Source organism: Amphiura filiformis, chromosome 13 (genome assembly GCF_039555335.1).
Source record: "Amphiura filiformis chromosome 13, Afil_fr2py, whole genome shotgun sequence".
Classification (NCBI taxonomy): Eukaryota; Metazoa; Echinodermata; class Ophiuroidea; order Amphilepidida; family Amphiuridae; genus Amphiura; species Amphiura filiformis.
Genome location: NC_092640.1, coordinates 28,812,273 through 28,835,179, shown reverse-complemented (window position 1 = coordinate 28,835,179; position 22,907 = coordinate 28,812,273). Strand labels below are relative to the sequence as shown.

The window sequence follows — 22,907 nt, the reverse complement described above, 5'->3', positions numbered from 1 at the left end:
ATTTTACATTATTTAATATCAGAAGGACATTCCTCGTATTCAAAATGTTCTAAGGTCCCAAAAAATAATTAAAAACATCCCTATCCGAGCCCTTAAGCTTTAATTTCATGGCTATCTTTACAGAATCAGATTTGTTATTGAAACTGTTGAAAAGTGACGCTACTATTCTGATACCAAAACTATTATCAAAACTGGCTCCGTTCGCAGTAATTCGGAGAAGGTCTACCTTTCTTGTATGAAATAATTTCATATCCATTTGAGTGAGTAATAAAATAGCATGTTTTATTTACCGGGACATTTGCTCAATTCACTGGGGAATTAAAAAAAGTATAAATGGCTGTTGCCATGGAAACTGTCTTCTCTTTGAATTCTCCTAATATATGTAGCCTAAAATTAAAGAATCCATGTATATCAATAACATAAAGTGTAATACAAACGTTTTAAATTGTAATGCAAGTAATATGAAAATGGGTCAATTTTGGCCAAAATCCCCAAATTACTAAAAACATGCATTTTATGCCTAAAGAGTATACTTATGAATTTCAAGAGGTCATAGGTCACAGAAAAATATTGTTGCTGTCATCTGGAATAAGGGAGGCAACTAAAGATGGTATAGTGGGGTTTATCTTGATGATAATGGGGATGGAACCTTCCGAGTGGACCGAGCAGCAGATTATGCCTGCGCCTGTAGCAGTTTCCAGTTTGCGTGGCAACAGCCACTTATATCCAAAGGGCAATTTTTTGGAAAATTTTAAAAGAAAATTTACCAAATGTTACGGGGGAAATTCGCTTAAAAATGACTGAATGAGTATAAATGGTTGTTGCCATGGAAACTGCCTTCCCTTTATTATTATTCGAATAGCTTACACTGTATATCAAAAATATAGAATAAACCAAAATATAAAATGTAAAAAAAGAGCAAACTATTTATCTACATGTTTCATTTTTAACAGTATGTTATTTTTCTATTTCATCATTAATATCAATATTGTTATGTAATTTTTAAACTGTTGTCTAGCTTTTTTCTATAATATGAGGTTTACGGGCATGGTTCAAAGTGTAGAGTAAAAAAGGGTAAATTTGGTCAAAAAGGATTTTTGCCCGGTAGGCCCAGATGTTGAGATAGGCCTAAGTCAAATAAAACACATACACGCACACCCCCACACCTGCCCTAAGAAAAACAAGACATGACCAATTAAAGCCCACTACTAGTATTATGATTTACCCCCCCTCCCAAGGTTAATAGGATTTTGTACTTTTGTGTCACGGACCCTTTGTAGGCCTAGTTCCTATACCCAAAGTGCTGATACATGTAAAATGATTAAAAGTCAGAATAGGAGCTTGTGATCATCATAATAATCGTGATAACGCTAAAATATAGGCCTATATGTTCATGGAGCATTATTTCCTGGTGATTTTACCAATATGCTGTAAAAAAAAGAAGCACCCATGAACTTGGTTTGTATTCTTAATGTGGTTCTCAACTCATCAAAGCAATAACTGACTCAAGATAACTGACTCGAGATAAAGGACTGATCAACAGTGAAAAGATCATACGTTTGATGTTTGTGTAATATACAGCATCATTATACCAATGCCATACCGGTTTATGGGGAAAATATATGTTTGTGTTTTCTGAAAAGTAAAGAAGTCTCCATAATTTTTATTGCATGATATAAATAATCTATGTACAGAGCTTCTCTCCTGTAATGAACAATATGAAAAAAATTGGGGAACTCTTACAATGACGTCACAAAGTAGAGGGATATTTCACTTATTTTTTCAAAAGTTGTAAAATGTGAAATATGGCCCTCCCTGTAAATAAATGGAATATCCCGATATAAATATTTGTTGTTTTATACTTTTTTAAGAAGACGAAGGATGAAAGATTTGGTGTACAAAAATTTACTTTCATAAATGCTCGTCTTAGGTGCAAAAATATTTTTCAAAATGGTATAAAACCGCATTTTACAAGTCAGGAAATGCGCGTTTGGGAGTTCATGGAGCATTATTTACTGGCGATTTTACCAATGTGCTGTAAAAGAGAAGCACCCAGTTACTTGGTTTGTATTCTTAAATGTGGTGATCACCTCTTCAAAGCAATAACTGACTATTGACTCAAGGTAAGGGACTGATACAGTGAAAAGATCATACATTTGATGTTGGTGTACTATACAGCATCATTATACCAATGCCATATATTGGGGAAATACATGTTTGTGTTTTCTGAAAGGTAAAGAAGTCTCCATGATTTTTATTGCATCATATGAATAACCTATGTACAGAGCTTCTCTCCTGTAATGAACAATTTGAAAAAGATTGGGGAACTCTTACAATGACGTCACAAAGTAGAGGGATATTTCAGTTTTTTTTTTTTTTGTAAAATGTGAAATATGGGCCCCCTCCCTGTAAATAAATGGAACATCCCAATATAAATATTTATTGTTTTATATTTTTTCAAGAAGATGAAGGATGAAAGATTTCGTGTACAAAAATTTAATTTCATTAATGGTCGTCTTAGGCGCCAAAATATTGCTCAAAAATGGTATAAAACGGTATTTTACAAGTTAGGGAAATGTGTGTTAGGGGCATATTTTAGGGGTCCCATATTTCCTAGGAGGGTATACCAGATTTTTTAAACCTGATTACTGTGAACACTTATCCAAACTTACTAAATTGCCAAAATATGGTTGAAATTTGCTGACCCCCATCTTCCGCCTTTTTCCCATTTCATCGGTATTTCTCAGAAAATCTCTCTTAATATGACAACGGGTAGTTTTGTATGGAAAAGTTGGTATTTTCTAGACTAAACCAGTCATAAATTATTAAAAACAATTAGTAGAATTGTTTAGCTGTAATGCCATGAGTGTTTTAGATGCTAAATAGAGTCCAAATCCAATTTACAGCCTTTACAGAAGCAGATTACGCACTAAAAATACCAATCCCATAGAGTTTGTGTGTACCACATCCCCACCACCACATCCCCACCACCGCCACCCTGCCCATTCTGAATTCTATGAAGCACAGTGTCAGTATTAAAAAGTTCAAGTATTTCTTTTTACAGGGTTGAAAGTGCATTTTATTTAGCAATAAAATGAGACCACAAGCATGACAATACCTTCTTGCTTGACAGAGATATCATCATTTGTTTTGAGTCGACTTTGGCAAAATGCAACGTCGCCACCTTTTTTTGGTGGCGAGCTCAAGACACACGACCAATGAGTAAATTACACTGTGCGTTGGGATATCAGTTTGGAGAATCAAGACCTTGGCGCCCAACAGGTGACATCCTGCACACGTAACTGTTCATGACAGTTAATGTTACCACAGCTAATGGCTTTATCTATTATTGCTATCTACTGAAGATAGCGAATGCCATGCTAACAATAAAATATTGCATTAACTATCATTCTTTGCTATATACTGATGATATTGCTTGCACAATTAAACACTAAAATACCCGGAGGACTATATTGTATACTACCTGACCTCTGCTTATATAAAAAAGACATAAACATGTGAAGATAGTTTTGCTTATATAAAAAGACATAAAAATATGAAGATAGTTATATTTATTTGCTTATATAAAAAGAAATAAAACATATGTGAAGATATGAAAATTATTATACTTAGTTCTCTGGGATGAACAAATTAATTTTTGGGTTTTTTTTTTTCAACGTTTATGCATGTGCACTGGTCTACTCTGGGGAAAGATTAAAATTTGTTCATATGTGAAGATAGTTATATTTATATTTACAAAAATCAAATTGATTCAAGTAATATTAGCAAATATGAATATTTTGTAAATCTTGTTATGACTAAATATTTTCAAATATAAACCATTAAATGTGGAAATAAATTGAAACTGTTCCAAATAACTATTTCACTATTACCGTAAAACCTCGTCTACAAGCATATAGTGTGTTTTGGTGACATCTAAATTAAAATGAGACAGTCGTAAATATGCCAATACAATAGATTGGTCTTACAATAGTACTTGTTTGTATATGCTTTTATCGGTAATTAATTTGCTCAAACTCCATAATATTATAATTTTGTCGATGGATGGCGTCTGGATTAATTTAGCTTTCATCAAAAGCACACTATATAAGGTTTTATGGTATGTCATCACCCCATATATTTCTTTTCACTGTGAAATACTTACCGACTTCTTTAGGACCAATTAAATCTGTTTCATCACTGGGCTCGCTTATTCCGCTATCACTCTCCGCACGGACCCTAAAAGTATACTCTCCATCTGGATTCAGATGTCGTACCAAGAGCGACGTATCAATGATATCCGCAGCAACCAACGACCAATCAGGGGTGCTTAATTCTTTGGCTTCGACGATATAAGTCACGGAAGGTGCATTGTTGTCACTTCCCGAACACAGAGATGAGGTTTCCCACGAAAGTAGTAGAGACTTCTGTGTTAACACTTCTGAGTTTGGTCGGAATTTCGGTGGGAGAGGAATGTCTGCATTGATCAGAGAAGCAAATGGAGGAAGTATTAAATTAACTGTTGACATAATCTATTCTATGGGATATGTTGCTATGGCAATGTCTCAATCAGTGTTGCCATATTTGTGTTAATGGTTACTAATTTTATTATGGTAAAGGTTATCGTGATATTAAACACATCACTTACAGACAGATTATGTAAAGAAGAAAACGCGATTAAGGGTATACGATGTATTGTTGGTCGAAGCAGCAGAAAAAAAATTAGTTCATAGCATCTTGCGAATGGTAGTGAGCTTCAGCAAAAATTGCATTGCTCAATTCATAGCGAGCATGTAGAAGAATTCAAATATCACATATATACTTTTGTAGGTCCTGTGGTTCTTGAGTTATGTTGTAAAGAAGGCTGAACAACAACGCTTTTGTAAAACATACATAACTCATTAACAACAATAAATTAAGCAAGTTTTCAAAGTATATAATTTGTAGAATGAACTTTTGCAAAACACCAAAGTGTTATTTTTCAATAATATATTGCTTCGACCAACAATTAGAGAATAAACGATAAGAATTTTTATTTTCACTATCCTCTACCGTGTGATAGACAACAGGCAGGTCCAATATTTTGAGTAGTGGATGCCGGCACAGCCGGTATCCACTACGATAAAAATATTGGACCTGCCTGTCGTCTATCATAGTAGAGGATAGTCAAAATAAAAATTCCTATCGTTTATTCTCATTCTTAGTCAGTTAAATATTATTCTAATAACTGTAAACTATTTTTTAAAGCAAAAATTAAGTTACCGTCATAAAACCCCCTTTTTCTAAAATGAACGAAACTTGTTTACAACTTCACATCTTTTGTTATGCGCGTACTGCTAGCGCTGCGTGCGATATTCCCCACTGCGTCTACGCATACAACGCGATATATACGCGCACCTCTATGAGCGTGTTAGGCATTATCAACACTCATGATGACGTGGGGTCCTCTACCGCCTGATAGACGACACCCAAAATCATGCGATTGTCCAATCAGATTATGTGTCTACGTAAAGACCACTCCCACTGACTAAGAATACCTCATATACCCTTAAAGGGTTTTTTTTAATTCCTTTTTAAATTTCTTGTCAAAAGAATCTTTTCTTTAAAAGTGTTTCAAAAAATAAAATTCCCCCTGCTTTGCATTCTGATAATTTAGCAGTCAATACAATAATGAACTGTTAAAATATTGCATTTCCAAACCCACAAGAACTCTCAGCACCCAAACCATAACCTACCCTAGACCATTAACGCCAATCCGGCTTGAAATGTGGGGGGGGGGGGCAATTGACCAAAATGGTCAAAAAGTGGCTAAAAATAACAAAAAATAGGTCATTTTGCCAAAAGGAGGGGGGAACACCCGGATTGACGCCAATGCCCTAGACCCCATTACCATAAATGGGCTATTCCATTTGAAACCCATACACCCCCTATGGAAGACATGACCTTAATCTCCCACATAGGGAATACAGATTTTAATGGAGTTACCCATTTAAGTAACCCCATTTGAAATTCACACTCCTTGTGTGGGAGATTAAGATCATGTCTTCCATATAATATTGTGTGTGGGATTTCAACTGGAATCGTCCAATGCTAATGCAGAGCATACACTGAGGATATGCCACAATCCCTTCAGTATCTTTATCATAGAGAAAATTATATACAAAATATTGGCTAAAATGATTATATATGTGTGTCAAGATGACCTTAAAAGTAACATGTTACTCACTTATTGCAACAGATCAATAATTCCATTACGATTTCCAATGACATAGTCATATTAATGAATATACAAATTAAATCTGGCAGCTTGTTTCATGCATATCAACGATATTTGCAACAGTGAGTTTTTTGACTTCAGGGCGGATTTAGGGGCGCGCCAGCGCGCCCCCTCTATTTTTTGACTAGCAAAAGGCGCCGGCCTAACTTTAAAATACAAAATATGAAATTTTTTTTAAAAAATGAACAAATTTGGCCATGAACAGCAAACAATGGGCCAAAACCGTTGAGTTTTTGAGGGGGTGACCCCCTTAACACCATTTTTTCGTCATCGACCAAAAGGCGCCCCCTCTATCAAAAATTCCTGGATCCGGCCCTGGACTTCATTTGAGAGCACACAGGAGAGACTGGTGCACAATCGATACTGGGGAAGGAAGGAAATTATAAGGACAAGTATAATGAATTATAACAGTTTTAAGTACCGTATATCCTCTATTCACCTCCTCTAATAGACGCCCACACTATTTTTTCAACCAAAAGTTTATAAAAATGCTGAAATTTCTATGCTATGATCGGTAATTGCAGAAAATGACATCGCACACCCGGAGTCATTGATCCGAAGTTCATAGTTGATCATGATATTTAAGAATTATTGTTGTAAAAAAGACCTGTAATAAATGCCCCATCTTTCGAAAATGTCACACTATTGGGGGCATTTATCAGATGAAAATATACGGCATTGGCCTATACACTGCAACGTAATCCAGGATAACACTTTTATAACACTGCAATAAGTTGATTTCTGTAATTCATGTAAAGGTATCTGTTGCTATAGGATTAATGCTATATCATTAACAAGGGTATTTTTCATAACAATCATTAACACACCATTATTATGTATAATAATAATGCTGATATAAGAATGCAGTGTTAATAAATGTCATAAAAAATACCTTTTTAAACATGTTGATGTACTAATTATAAGCAACACCTCCTATACTTTTATGTGTAAAGTACAGAAACAAACGTATTGAAGTGTTAAAAAAGTGTTATCTGGTAGTGTTTACAGACAAACACCCCTTACCTGTGCTTGCTGAGCTGCTAGCATCACTGTGTTGTCTGTCTAGTTTGGCGAGTTCTTCCGGACCTGCATTATAAAGTATAAACAAAGTGGTAATTACAGGTACACTGCCATGACTGCATGCTAAGTATATACATATAAATGAGAATTTTCACAAGTTAGCATCAACTGTGAAATAAAATGGAAAATGTAGGAAGGGAATCCATCGTCACCACTCTTATAATCATTGGCGTGTATTGTATATGTATCACTATAGGATCCACAGCATGCTCATCTATCAGGGCACAGTTCTTTAATCCCAATACCTTTGTACATTCATTGAATGCCATTTGAAAATTTGGGTACAAAAACTCATACTCTGCAACTTGAGGTCAAATTTTGCCCTATTATTGTTTAATTGAGGTTACTGAACTATGCCATTGAGATGATGCCATTGTGGTCCATAGTGTATGCAAGATCTACTGTACAAATGGAAATTTTTCGCTTTTGGCCAATTCTGAACTATTTCACTTGTTTTTAAATTTGTAATTCTTTACGATTCCTTACACTATCTATGCACAAAAGGAATATATTCGCACATTATTATTTTGTATATAATTTCATCCCCATCCAATATTAAGGTCAAAATTTCATGCCCCCCCCCCTTAAGTCAATCAAAAAAATTTGCATCCCCCTAAAATCCTCCTTTCTCTCCTGGCGTAAATAGTGATCGCTCCCCAAGACCTGCAAGATTTTCTTGTTTGCAAATGCTACCTTTTCTTATAGTGAAAATGTCATACCACTAAAAATAAGGGTTCCTTCCAAACCAAAAACTAAATTTTGGTACTCTGAATATATTGTGATTTGCAGTATTCACCGTGATAGTAAAACATACTTTAATATGTAAATTAAATTACAATTATTAAAATAATCTTAATTTAAAGATCTATGCAGCAACATATTGTCTTACAGCTCCTTGACTTAATCAATTAGCAAAAATAGGTCGATTTCTACATAATAGCCTCGTGTTTTATTCCATCATATGATTCCATTTGTAAATGTTAATGGCTTTTCCATTATTGATTTATGTATAAAGCAAGTTTCTGGATGTGTTATGAGTCCTGCCTATTGGGCTTTTAAGGATGAATTTCTGCAAATGGTTCTCCCTATGAAAGACACAGCTGGAATTAGGGGTGAAATGGACGTCCAAAATTTTCACCTAGATAAACCTATATGGTAGACAGGCCAGTGTCCATAAGGAGAGTGAAAGTGGTGTCACACCCCTCCAAATGGCAATCTGAAAAAAATAGGGTTCACTTTTTTGTAAAAAACATTGAAACTTTTGGCCCTTTTTTGAAGGAAAAATTCAAAAGACTTACTTTGTTTTGAAAAAAAACCCACACACACTGAAATCAGCCATTTTTGCAGACAAATCCACAAAAGGTATTCTTCTTTATATTATGCAAAATCTCTAAGGGATGTTCAAATGTAACATCTTCCTTATAAATATATTTTCTTTTCATTGAGTTGTAATTTTGTATACATACAAAACTGTAAAAATGTTTATTTACTTTAAAAATCACACTGTTGTTACTGTACATATGTTTTGTAAATGTGTTCGTATTGGACAATAAAGAAACTTGAAACTTGAAACTTGAAGCTCCCCCACCCCAAAATAAATACAAGACTATGGACTTGTGTGACACCATGAAGTCCAACAATAACAGGTTCATTTTCTGTGGAACATAATATTAAAATCTGCTTGATAGAACAAGCAATACAAGATTGTACATCATTCTATTAATGTTGTGTGTGCTAGCCATATGCTTCCACATAAAAAGTCCAATATTTTCCCAAAATATCAATAGCTATCCCAAAAACCACTGAATCAATACTGGGCGTGTTTGTACTAATTTTTATGCATTTTTATGCTGATTCCAAATATGGCCAAGAAACTGTACAATCGTGAAATTTTTGAATTTTTACAAATTTGTTTGAAACTTGTCATCTGCAGTCGACACCCGCGTGGAGAGAGTTAAGCAATGCTACATTTGGTTTCAATCTATAAATACTTAAATTAGTGGCAATTGCACTATTCGGCCATCTTCCAAATTCAAAGAGCAGAGGATTCTCATCTCAGTTCAAAATAGAACTGATACAACATCAAACAAAAGGTCAAACTTAACAAATGGACAAAATTCACAAAGGCACCACTTTCTATGCACAATAAAAAAGTTCTAAGTAAAAGGCTTCTTCATCTGTCCTCCATCCAGGGGAATCTTTAAAGGTTTTTCAAAGTACAATTTTTATTAAAGGTTCCCATTGTGTCTTTAGAAATCCTATTGGTTCTGTAAAGAATCTTTTTTGGGTTCTTTATACATAACAAAGAATCCTTCCTTCCTATAAGGATGCTCCCTACAGGACAAAAAGGTTATCTACGTTGCACCATTTTTATAAGAGTGTATATTGAAAACGTGTCCTTTTTGGGAGGGGATGGGTCCTCTTTTGACATGACAATTGATTTCCCCAAAAATGCTCATTTTGGAAGTACCAATCCACAGGGACGTAGCCAGGGGGAGCCTGGTGGAACTGCCCCACACAGAAAATTTTCATGGTTAAAATGGGGATGCTAAAGCTAAAATGTCCTAAAAATGGGACAAACATTTGACAAATGGGGACAAAAATTGGCCTTGATCCCTCCCACTAAAACCCTGGCTACGCTACTGCCTACCTGTAAAATAAATTCTGATTAGGACCCTGCAGATCAAACAATATCATGGATCATAAAAATGAAATGGTAGCACAAACAATACGTCTCCTTATTCTCAAATTCAACAAGCAAAGGATTCTCACCTTCGTTCAAAATAGAACTAAATAAAGCATCAAACAAAAGGTCAAGTTTTACAATCTTCTTTGAAATCTTTTCCTCAACGAACTTCTCAGCATGAAAACACAGTGTTCCTATTAGTTTGATGGGGTTTCCATCACTGTGGGTTTCCATGATGGTAGAAAATATGGATTACAGCGAGATGTTTGTTAAGGATATACGGCTATCACGGTTTCTTATCGCAGAATGCTAATAATGCCATCAAAAACATCTGTCACTCGCAGTGTAGTGTTTTCGTTTTGTTGTTGATTTAAATCAAAGATGCTTAAAATAAATTTTTAGGATCTTTGTTTGAATCCTACTTCTTTCCTTTTGCAATATGGCATCTGCTAAATTATTTCCTTTTTACTTATATATTTATCTATTTTATCTGTTGTTTTGTTTGTCTTGTTCACTTTGTTTTCTTATGTTTTCATTATTCATATTTATTTGTCTCTATGCCAAACAGATACATTGAATAAACAACATTCATACACTCTTAGAACCACATAGCCAATCAGAAAAGCCGTTAGAAAAATACGCTTCGTGCATTAATATTGTATAATTGCACGGGCACGTTTGCATCGCGTAGGATTGATTCATTTTCCTTGCGGGTTGATGCATTATATTTGCTTGTATTTTCCAACATTTTCAGTGACAATTTTGTTATAAAATTAGCAAAAGTTACGTTTTTTTATCTCGTGCATGAAATAGGTTAATAAATGCGTATTACTTGTCGCATCAATATCTCAGTACTCTTGCATTATTTTGTACAATTTCACTCTCAACAAGTAAGATGCATTCATTAACCTATAAATAACAATAATATAAATACTTTCATTCATTTTGTATATGGTTTGATTTGTGTCATTAAAATATTCTTTTAATTAGTCTCTTTGATAATTTTTTTATTAGATAATCTTGTAATTTGTTCAAGTATTCCATGTTTAAAAAATGTATAGCTATTGGTTCAGTGTACAGAGAGCCCTACCTATAAAAGGCCTATACATATCACAGTCAATTTCAAAAAGAGTTGGGTTAAATAAAAATTCCTTTAAAAAGGAATGTATGCCCAATGTGAACTTGGACGTGATATGGTGTGTAGATTTGGTATTATAATGATTTTTCTAGGGAAGAGTGGAAGATGATCAAATGCAAGAGAAATGTGTTTGATTGGGGAAGGTGTTCTGACAATCCAAATATAAACTTAGTCCACCTCAAATGACCTGTAACAATTTGTGATTGACATTACTTAATTCACCTCGGATGACTTTGATCTGACATTCAACATTTTCGCTTACACCAATCATATCCATAACAATTTAACTCTTTCAACTTCCTGTCAACTCTCTAATTTAAAACTTTAAATTTCTGTCTGTTTGCCTTTTCTGTCTTGTGCCATTTAGTACACTACAGTTTGTTACAATTATTAAGATAAAGCAAACATTGCTGGGTAGATAACAGGATTTAGTTATTTACTTAATCCAATCATGGAGTAACCGCTATATAGATTCTATGGTAATTAGCAAACAAAAGCGATCAGTTTAAGAGGCCTCGTTAATTGATTTTATCACTATGGACCACAAGAGTCTCATCCCAATGGCATAGTCCAATAACCTCAATTACATAATCATAGTGCAAAATTTGACCTCAAGTTGCAGAGTATGAGTTTGTGTACAAAGGATGAATGTACAAATGTATTAGGGTTTAAGAACTGTTCCCATGATAGATGAGCATGTTGTGGATCCTAGTGTATGGTCAAATGTCACCGTCTATCGGGTTCTAAGGCACACGGTAAACTGGTTGAACGATACAAAGGTCAGGATTTATTTGGTGTTTTTATAAATCCTAATTTTGTATTTTAAACAAAGAATATACGCTCACCATTTTATCCCGTGCATATCAGAAAACAATAATAAAATAAAATCCAAGCAAATTGTGGTTTTATTTCTGAGCTGGGCATAATTTTAGCAAAACAATTGCGAAGGCAATCTAGCAAGAGTGAAATTAGAAGCCGTTCACAAAGTCATGCCTATATTGTGGCTCCTCCGTAGAGGGCGCCACAAAAAGGCCTGACACTCCCAATCCAACCCAGTTACATCCAAAAAGGGTCCATGTTGAAAGTAATCCTTCTACACTGATTAATGGGTCCCCTCTATAAAGATGTAATGATTAATAACAATAATTTAAAAAAAAATAATATAAATAAAAGTAGGAAAGGCCACTGACTTCAAATAAACCAGCCTACTTTATATGTATCACTATTATTCTCTTGTAACTATTTCTTAAGCTTTACACCTTATTATATTTATCTAATCATTGACTTCGCTATCACTGAATATGATAAATGAACACTTCCCTCTCATACTATAGATACCACATCTGATCTTAATTAAACATTAATTACATTTCATTTGTTGAAATAAGAAAGAAGTGGGTTTATGTTACCAACAGGTGTATGGTTAATTGGTTTGAATATGATCCGGGAATATGATCCACAACATGCTCATCTATCAGGGCACATTTCTTTAACCCAATACATATGTACATTCATTGAATGACCTTTGAGAATTTGGGTACAAATACTCATACTTTCCAACTTGAGGTCAAATTTTGTACTGTGATTGTTTAATTGAGGTTATTGAACTATGCCATTGGGATGAGGCCATTGTGGTCCATAGTGAGGGACCATGATATCATGTGATTTACTCAGTGTCTATTCATACCATGTCTGTGTTGATGTTATACATACAAACCTAAATTAGATTATCACAAGACATTAATGTGGCACCAGGCTGCTTACCATTGCTGCGCATGTGACAAGCACCATGTTGGCCAAGATTTACTTGCACAGGCAAATATATGTCAAATGTAGCACAGACATATCTACCCAAAATGGAACTTAAAGGAAGTGTACGACAATCACAACATTATGTCTTATAATGTTAGAAAAATAATTATCAAGCACGAATCACATGGTTTTATGTGATGGTTAAACATTTACTGTAAAACTTTTCGTGTTTACATTTCGTCGCCCACAAGACATAGTGGCGTATCACGAAAATGGCCATTTTGAGATAATTGCATCTGAAGTTTTTGCAACTTTTAACCGTTTGTCATACATTGCCTCGATTAAAATGTCCCCTTTTCTTGAATGGATATGAAAATATAAATATTTAAGTTACATTTAATGTATAAAATACATTGTTGTCATTCACCAATTATTTGTAATTAGTCATTAAACTTATACGCCAGTATGTCAATTTTTCTGAAAAATTATTCTCCATTCAAAATTGACATACGACATGTGATACGCCAGTATGTCGAAAAATAGTTGAATTCATATCCATATTGGCCACACAGCCACGATATACCAAAATAGTGGTGTATGTCACATATTTGCGACATAATAATAATAATAATAATAATAATGGACATTTATAAAGCGCACAAAACAAAGAGATCTCTAGGCGCTGTACAAAAGGAAAAATGCCGTGAACTACAAACATCTTAAAAACTACAGAAGCATAAAAAGCCATCAAAATTAATATCAATTCTTAATCTACAACAGGATGAAACCACAATCTACGAAAAAAGTCCTTGGAACGCTTAGTACACTCTGTCGAAATTCGTGCAGAATTTCTTATGATCATGGAAATGACGTATATTTTGCCTGGGAACAAGCATGACATCTACAACAATGATTTACCCTCCCCCTCTCCCCATCAATCAATGTTGGAACACATTGGGAACCGCTGAAGACTTTGGTATTTCTCAACATTGCACGGGGGAGAGGGGGTGACAGTTTTCAGTTATTTACACTCAAGCGTTCCAAGACTTTTTTCGTTGATTGTCTCTACCGAATGCAAAATATTTCATCTAAATTTCGTTTTGTGTCATAACTCAAAAACGGAATGTGACCATTAATTAAAGTATTATCACTAATTAGGTTTGGCGTATTTCACTCATTGGAATTATTGTGTACAACATTCCCCTTGTTTTGGACAACATAGTGGCAATTAATGACATGCATGTCTTGAAAGTTTGTCAGAATGTAGAGCTTTATACATAGATTATGAAACTGATCTTATCTTATTTTGTCAAAAATGGCTGATACGCCACTATGTCTTGGGAGCGGGGGAAATATGATACATGTGATGAAATTGGATCATGCTGCTTTAAAAGAGCAGGAATATCAAATGACAAAATGAAAATTGATATCAAGCAATACTCTACTCAATGGACTTCATTGTATCACATATCAAGTGTGAGGGAAAAAAACCTGTTTTTCCTTCAAAACTTGCAGAATTGCATATTTCCACAACTTGACTTTTTTCTCAACATAAATAGATCATTCAAATGAGTCCAAACATGTATTGGGCTATTCCAATTTAAATCTACTATAACCCTGTGGAAGATTTAAGAAAAATATTCCACAGAGGGAGCATGATTTTCAAATGTAATTGGTTAGGGTTAATTAATTTGAGAAACCTGTACTCCCTCTGTGTATGGCTTTACCTACTGTTTAATATAAGTTACCCAATTGCCTATTATATATGAAACCCATACTCCCCTGTGGCAAAATTCAGCTAAATCTTCCACAGTGGGAGTAACTCCCCTGTAGGAGTATTTCAAATACTTCCATGACTAGAGTGAGTTTTTCAAATAGAAGTTACCCAACTGCCTATACTCCATCTGTGAAAAACTTAATCTTCCACAGGGGATGTGTGGATTTCAAATGGAACAGGCCATAGTATTAGTGTGACTTTACTTTCTATATATTTTCCCATTTTTGGTTCAATCTTATGTTTCGCCGAATTCTCTGCATGAAGTATTGGTGTCATGGGTGGTAAATTCCAATCACGTTGTGATGTAATGTGATGTGTTGCCAACAAATTAAGCTTATAACTTCATTATAACACATATAAATCGCAACGGCCAAACATTTAGTAGACTAAATGAATAGCTTGTGTGTAAATAGGCTATTCCAGTTGAAATCCATACACCCCTATGAAAGAACTTTCACACAGGGAGTGTGAATTTCAAATGGTATTATCTAGATGGGTGACTCCATTTGCAATTTACATTCCCTGTGTGGTTGATTAAGGTCATGTCTTAATTCCATAAGGGGTGTATGGATTTCAACTGGAATGGCCCAAAATTCACATAGCTGCCTTGTGTTAATTTGTTAAATCAATTTTGTTATTGATAAGTGTTATTTTATATTTTATCTGCTCATTTCTTTTTTTAATTATCACAAGATGTCATGATTACCATATCCTCACTAACTTATTACCCCTTCAACCGATTATCCCAAACGTTCCCGATGGAATATTTTTAAAAATTTTATCACCATTTAAAAAAAACTTATTTTTACCTTACTATTTTCAAAAATTACCGCTTTTACTTTTGTGGTACTCTTCATGCCTTTGATTAGAGTGCAATCTTTAAACTGAAGATAGCAAATGACGTTATCTACTATGTAACTAAATATTGAGCTATCCCATTGTGCTATCTACTGAGGATAGCAAATAATGTCATCTATTGTGTATAATCAGATATTGCGCTTGCTATGCCAACATGCTATCTACTGAAGATAGCAAATGATGTCATCTACTGTTTATAACTAAATATTAAGTTATCCCAGTGTGCTATCTACTGCATATAGCATATGATGTCATCAACTGTGTAAACCCAGATATTGAGTTATCCTACCGTGCTATCTACTGAAGATAGCAAATGTCATCTACTGTGTATAACCAAATATTGAGTTATCCCATCATGCTATCTACTGAAGATAGCAAATGATGTCATCTACTGTGTATAACCAAATTTTGAGTCATCACATCGTGATATCTACTGAAGATAGCAAATGATGTCATCTACTGTGTATAAAAAAATATTGAGTTATCCCATTGTGATATCTACTGAAGATAGCAAATGATGTCATCTACTGTGTATAACCAAATATTGAGTTATCCCATCGTGCTATCTACTGAAGATAGATGATGTCATCTACTGTGTATAACCAAATATTGAGTTATTCCATTTTGCTATCTACTGAAGATAGGAAATGATGTTATATACTGTGTATAACCAAATATTGAGTTATCCCATTGTGATATCTACTGAAGATAGCAAATGATGTCATCCAAATATTGAGTTATCCCATCATGCTATCTACTGAAGATAGCAAATGATGTCATCTACTGTGTATAACCAAATATTGAGTTATCCCATTGTGATATCTACTGAAGATAGCAAATGATGTCATCCAAATATTGAGTTATCCCATCATGCTATCTACTGAAGATAGCAAATGATGTCATCTACTGTGTATAACCAAATATTGAGTTCTCCCATTGTGATATCTACTGAAGATAGCAAATGATGTCATCTACTGTGTATAACCAAATATTGAGTTATCCCATTGTGCTATCTACTGAAGATAGATGATGTCATCTACTGTGTATAACCAAATATTGAGTTATTCCATTGTGCTATCTACTGAAGATATGAAATGATGTTATATACTGTGTATAACCAAATATTGAGTTATCCCATTGTGATATCTACTGAAGATAGCAAATGATGTCATCTACTGTGTATAACCAAATATTGAGTTATCCCATTGTGCTATCTACTGAAGATAGGAAATGATGTTATCTACTGTGTATAACCAAATATTGAGCTATCCCATCATGCTATCTACTGAAGATAGCAAAAGACATCAACCGTGTATAACTTAATGTTGAGTTATCTGAGTTATCTACTTTCTACTGAAGATAGCAAATGATGTTACCTACTGTGTATAACTAAATATTGAATTATCCTAGAGTGCTATCTACTAAAGATAGCAAATGATGTCATCACCTGTGTATGACTCAATGTTAAGCAATCCTAGTGTGCTATCTACTGAAGATAGCAAATGATGTCACCTACTCTATAAGCTATAACCAAATATTGAGCTACCCCAACATGCTATCTACTGAAGATAGCAAATGATGTCATCTACTGTGTTTAACTAAATATTGAGTTATCCCAGTATGTTATCTACTGAAGATAGCAAATGATATACTCTACTGTAAATATTGAGTTATGCCAGTGTATTATCTAGCAATGATGCCACATGCCAATAAATGCCCTCACTCTAATAAACACCCCCTTTTTAAATGAAAATCAGTCATGTCATTGTTGGCTGTAATGATCGCTAAATTGCATGGACAAAACCTATCCTACCATAAACTTCCATCCAGAGTTTTTCGGAACTAGAGATAGACGCTGTTGGTGGCGTCTGGCCAGATGAAGGGGGCTATACCCGGCTAGGTCCGTGACGTCTGCGCGACGTCACGGGTCTAGTAGAGCTGTTGATTAAATGCATTTTTTTGGCCCAGATCTATGCTGTTTCGTATATTTATCAGCGTTTCCAACCCTTTTGAAACCATCCTAAGGCATTCCATGTGCTACAATGTCAAAATTGTGGCTACATCATAGATATCTCGGCATCTCTGAGCATTACCAGGTCTGAGCATATGAAAGCAATTCAGGTGTTCCTTCAAAGCTTTAGTCGTGTGCTGCCACCTAGCGGTGGTTCCGGAAATGTGGCGTCCAGTTCATTGCCAAATTATGGTAGAAACTCACTCAGTAAATTCTTGTTTAAAATTCACTAACATATGTAATTTCGTAGTATCTACCACAATAATATCGTATTCCATAGGTCGTTATCCCATCGTGCTATCTACTGAAGATATCAAATAATGTCATCTATTATGTGTAACCAAATATTCAGCTATCTCAAAATGGAAACAAACCAAAAGTCAGTGGTACTTCCGATTTTCACGGCAATTTTTAAGCCGTTTTTGCTGACAATTTTCCTCTAATAAATGCCCCCCCCTTTTGAAAAATTGCACATGTTATCTATTATTTACCAAGCTTACCTCTTTCAGTGATGCTCAAAACAGCTATACTATTAGCCACACCTAGAGAGCTCCTAGCAACACACACATATTTCCCAGCATTCTCCATTTTCACTCTGGGCATAATCAACATACAAATTCCATTATCGTTATATTCCAATATATGATTGTGTCCATCCTCGACCATTTCTCTCCCACGGTGGAACCAGATTACCTCCGGTTCTGGATTTCCCATCACTTTACACTCAAATGTCACCGTGTCCATCTCCATTACCTTGTGATCTGCAAGGTGCGATAGGAATGAAGGTCGCGAAAATCCAATTTTGGAATTATCCAACGTATAATTGGACGTCTTTTGTTCGTCCACAGTAAGTCTAACTCTCCACTCCTTCTTTCCGCTGCTATTGATTGCACGACAAACATACTCTCCTTCGTCTTCGGGAAACGCTTCCTCGATTCGTAATATAAACTGATCCTTAGAATGATCGAAATGGAAGTAGTTACTCTCTTTGATTTCTTCATTGTTAAAAAACCAAGCCACTTTTGGTTTTGGATTTCCATGTACATGACTAGAAAACTCTACATTTTGACCTTCCTGCACCCTCTGATCCTCAGTCTTATTAGTAAACGAGGGCGCTTTCAATGCAAATTTTCTCAAATTTGCACCTTGCACTTTGAGTTTAGCAGTTGTACGCTGTTTTTGAGCTAACCCGTTGAACACCTGGCAGGAATAAGAGCCGGCATCGTTTTTTTGCGCGGATATAAGCTCTAGCGTAGCAACTTTACCGTCAAAAGAAGTCCTTATATTTTGAGTATCTTCGAGGAATTGTCCTTCAAAGAGCCAATTGATCTCAGGTGACGGATTCCCAAGCACTTCGCATTCAAATGTTGCTGGTTTGCCTTCTTTGACACTCTGCTCCTTCAGCTGGGTGAGGAATTTGGCAGGGACAGGGTCCCATGGTGTATGTTTATGTTCTGAAATATAAATAAAAAGATATTTTAGAATAATACAAAAACAAAGAAATTCAAAATGTGCTGGTTTTATCTTGAAAGGGCTATTCTAGTTGAAATCCACATACCCCCTATGGAAGAGATAACCTTAATCTCCCATACAGGGGTTGTAGATTTCAAATGGAATCAACCATTCAGGTAGCACCATTTGAAATCCATGCACCCTGTGTGGAAGATAAAGGTTATGTCTTCCAAAGGGGGTGTGTGGATTTCCACTGGAATAGCCCAAAGTTAATTATCCATGTGAATTCTATATTCCACAAATAAAATGAAAAAATTTGTTACTAAGTTCCTTACTTATAAATGCTAGCATAAATATAGAAAAAAAACCCTGTGCCATGCCAGTTACATAATAAAGAAGTCACACATAGCACAGGCATTGCATCCATCTCTGCAGAAATCCTTTTATTAAAAGAACAATAATATTATAGTTTTGTCTATAGACGAATCCAACGAGCCAAGTCATGGTCAGGATTTGGTCGGACATCTTTGGTAGTCGCTAGCACCAACCTAGTGTTTTGAGCGTCCAATTGTGCAAATAAAAGCCGCCTAACACCTAGAGAAGATGCAAGGACGAGAAGTACATCGCATAGATACCGCGTGTAGTTAATCCGATTATTATGTATTAAGGTGTAAAACGGGTGATGGAATGCAGTTTAAAGTTTCCGCCAAGGCCGAATAATTGCACATTTTGAGTGCATTGTAGCCGACGGCTACCCAACTAAAGGCTGCTATACACAGGTGTAGGAATACGTGAATTTAGATTCGTCTATAAAGCCAAAAAATATAATTTCAGAGCTTGCATAGATTTCAAAATCCAATGCAGAATACACTTTTCACCCTTTTTTTTGCTGACTCATCAAAACTCAGGTTGAGATATTCTCACTAATTCAAAGTGATAATCACACAATTCTTCCAACAAATACATTTTAAAACATATTTGTACCAAAATGTATGTAAAAAAATGGGAAGGTTTTTTCTTTAAATTAAATTTGTGAAGAAAAATGTGCACGCAAAAAAACATGTGCTGCTGCTATAAGATATACTAAATAGTTACGTATTTGGGGGCTTCAGGTCTAAATTGAATTGAAAATTGGGAATAAATATACATATTGCAAATATATATATTTTGCAATTTTAGAAAAAAGAAAAAAGAATGTAGCAAATCTGATATCTGTAAATTTAACTAATTAATATTTTCACACTTTTGCTGAATCACTGAATGGACTTTTAAATGATAACCGATCCATTTGCCCTGTAAAAATTAAATTATAGAAGATAGAATTCCAGAGCTATATATTTTACAAAAAAAAATTATATTGATAAGTTGGTCTTACGCTTTGGGTTTCAAATGACTGTATATACCTTTAAAGCTCACCGTTTATAAAATGACCTGGCTACGTTTTGGAATGTTGATAGTGGACAGAGCCCTGGTCATCTCTGGGCTAAAGCCCTGGACATCATCAGCAGTCTTTGACATCAGCGGGCGGGGTTTATATCAAAGACTCTATGAAGTGTCAATGAGTAACACCTGGTTCATCTTGTCTTCTCTCAAGTTTGAAAACTAATTAGGACCAGAAGGATGTGGCCCTTAAATATAGGTCAGTTAAGGCTTGTTCAGATGGTAGCTTACCTCTGTGTGAGTGAGCATAACACGGAAGTAGTTTGAGGTCATCATTTAACATTGATATTTGTCTAAGCACTTTGTATTAGCTGTAGCGATTGCTTTGTGTTAGTACGCTGCCACAGAGGTTCTTGCTTTGCTTTTGTTAACACGATACGTAAGCTTGAAAAGTTACCTTTTCAGAGTCTGTATTGAGCAGCAGCGACGTAGCTTGTGACGCCATCACGGCATCTTCTTTAGTGTAGTGATTACACTCCTCCGGAGGACTGGATGAGTGTAATCACTTCGCTGAATGAAGACGCAGTGATGGCGTCACAAGCTACGTCGCTGCTGCTCAATACAGATTCTGAAAAGGTAACTTTTAAGCTTAAATGTCAACATGATTTTCGACGATCATATGTCCATGACTAAGCACATCAACAGTCTTATTTCTTCTGTCAACTTTCACTTACGGAACATCCGTCGCATCGCTAAATATCTTGATCAGGACACAAAACATCATGTCGCTCGCTGTCTTATTCTCTCACGCCTGGACTATGGCAATGCACTCCTGTATGGAGCCAAATCAAAGGACCTGGACCGCTTACAATCTCTCCTAAACAAAGCCGCTAAACTTATTTTCTGTGCTGACAGACGTGATAGCCCATCACCTCTCCTGGACACTCTACACTGGCTGCCCATACGGGAGCGCATCAAATTCAAGATATGCATGTATGTTTTTAAATGTCTTCAGGGTAATGCACCAGTTTATCTCACAAACTTTCTCACTCATAAACTCAAACCTGCTACAGGACCCATGACACGTTCATCTTTCGATACTACTCTTCTCACCGCTCATGTCGGGAAAAATCGCATTGGAGATAAATCATTTTATGTTTCGACACCCACACTCTGGAACAGCCTCCCAAGAACCATCAGGGAGGCATGCACACTGCCTAGTTTCAAGAAGGTGTTGAAGTCTCATTTTTATCCATCATATTGACTCTGTTTTTGTTATTGCTTTGTTTTTACGGCGCTTTGATCAAGTTGGAAAGGCGCCCTATTAAATGTTGTTTATGTATGTATGTATGTATGTATGACAGAGTCCGGCAGTTTACATGCTGCTAGCACGATCCTTGTTCTGATGGACACTAACACTTAGCTAACTCAGAGGTAGCTTAGTTTAACACAAATTTAATTCTAAGCCTGTCTGAACACATCTTTAGTGTAGAAGGCAAACAACTGTAAGTGATACGCCATCACTGATGAACACACTCGTAAATTAATTCTAGCAATAAGCACGGTTTGTCGGCTATAGTGAGCAGTAGTGCGGTAGCCAGCATTTCGAGTTCAAATAGCGAGTACTCATATCGCGTCTACGCACACACGCTGAACCGTGTTATATCGTGTCATATCACATGAGTAAGAACCAATTAAATCGCAGGAACATTCTCAAGCACAGGAACATCAAGATCTGGTATATTCCATCTAAAATCCACACTACCTCTGTGAAGATTTTGGAAATATCTTCCACAGGGGGAGTTTGAATTCCAAATAAAATGAACACATAAGTCAGCTCCATTTGAATTTCATACACCTTCTAAGAAGATTCAACCTGAATCTTCCACAGAAGGAGAGCGAAGGTCAATGTGCTGATTCCATTTGAAATTCATACTCCTGTGGAAGATATTTCCAAAATCCTCCACAGCGGGAATGTGGATTTTAAATAGAATAGTGTAATCTGACAGAATCATCTTACCTTTCATGATAAGTTCTGTAGTACACTTAACTTCTCTGCCCCCATCTGTGATCACACACGTATAGTCCCCTTTATCTTCTAAAGTGACCTTACTAATTTCTAATCGGAGTACCCCTTCCTTGGGGTTATGGATATTATGACGCTTAGAATTCTTTGGTATCTCTTCATCGTCTTTAAGCCTGGAGAATGAGACAGAGAGAAAATAATAATTGTTGTGATAATAAAAGTAAATAAAATATATAGTTACTCACAGTCCTGTATATAGGATTTTTGGGGGTGGGGACTGTTGGACTTCCCTGAAAAAGTGGATCTTTATTTTTGTGTAAAAAATGGACTGTCTGTCAATTTTTATCCCACTTTTGGACCTTTTCAATGGAAAAATAGCAAAAAGTGGACCCCCCTATGCAAGCCTTGTTGCTCAGCAAACACAAAACATTTTCATAAACGATTACAGCAAGTTAGAAAAGGTTGCCAGA

At 35.4% G+C, this 22,907-nt stretch overlaps 1 protein-coding gene across 4 annotated transcripts in view; it reads right to left on the bottom strand.

The window, feature by feature from the left end:
• LOC140168200 (protein Obscurin-like) overlaps positions 1 to 22,907 on the bottom strand; it is a 241,289-nt gene that overhangs the window by 62,225 nt on the left and 156,157 nt on the right. For all 4 annotated transcript variants that reach the window (XM_072191532.1, XM_072191531.1, XM_072191533.1 and 1 more), the window contains 4 exons: positions 22,432 to 22,610; positions 18,080 to 19,033; positions 7,301 to 7,363; positions 4,166 to 4,477 (listed from right to left, as the gene is read on the bottom strand). In XM_072191532.1, the coding sequence (XP_072047633.1) occupies positions 4,166 to 4,477; positions 7,301 to 7,363; positions 18,080 to 19,033; positions 22,432 to 22,610 (1,508 nt within the window). The remainder of the gene's footprint in view (positions 1 to 4,165; positions 4,478 to 7,300; positions 7,364 to 18,079; positions 19,034 to 22,431; positions 22,611 to 22,907) is intronic.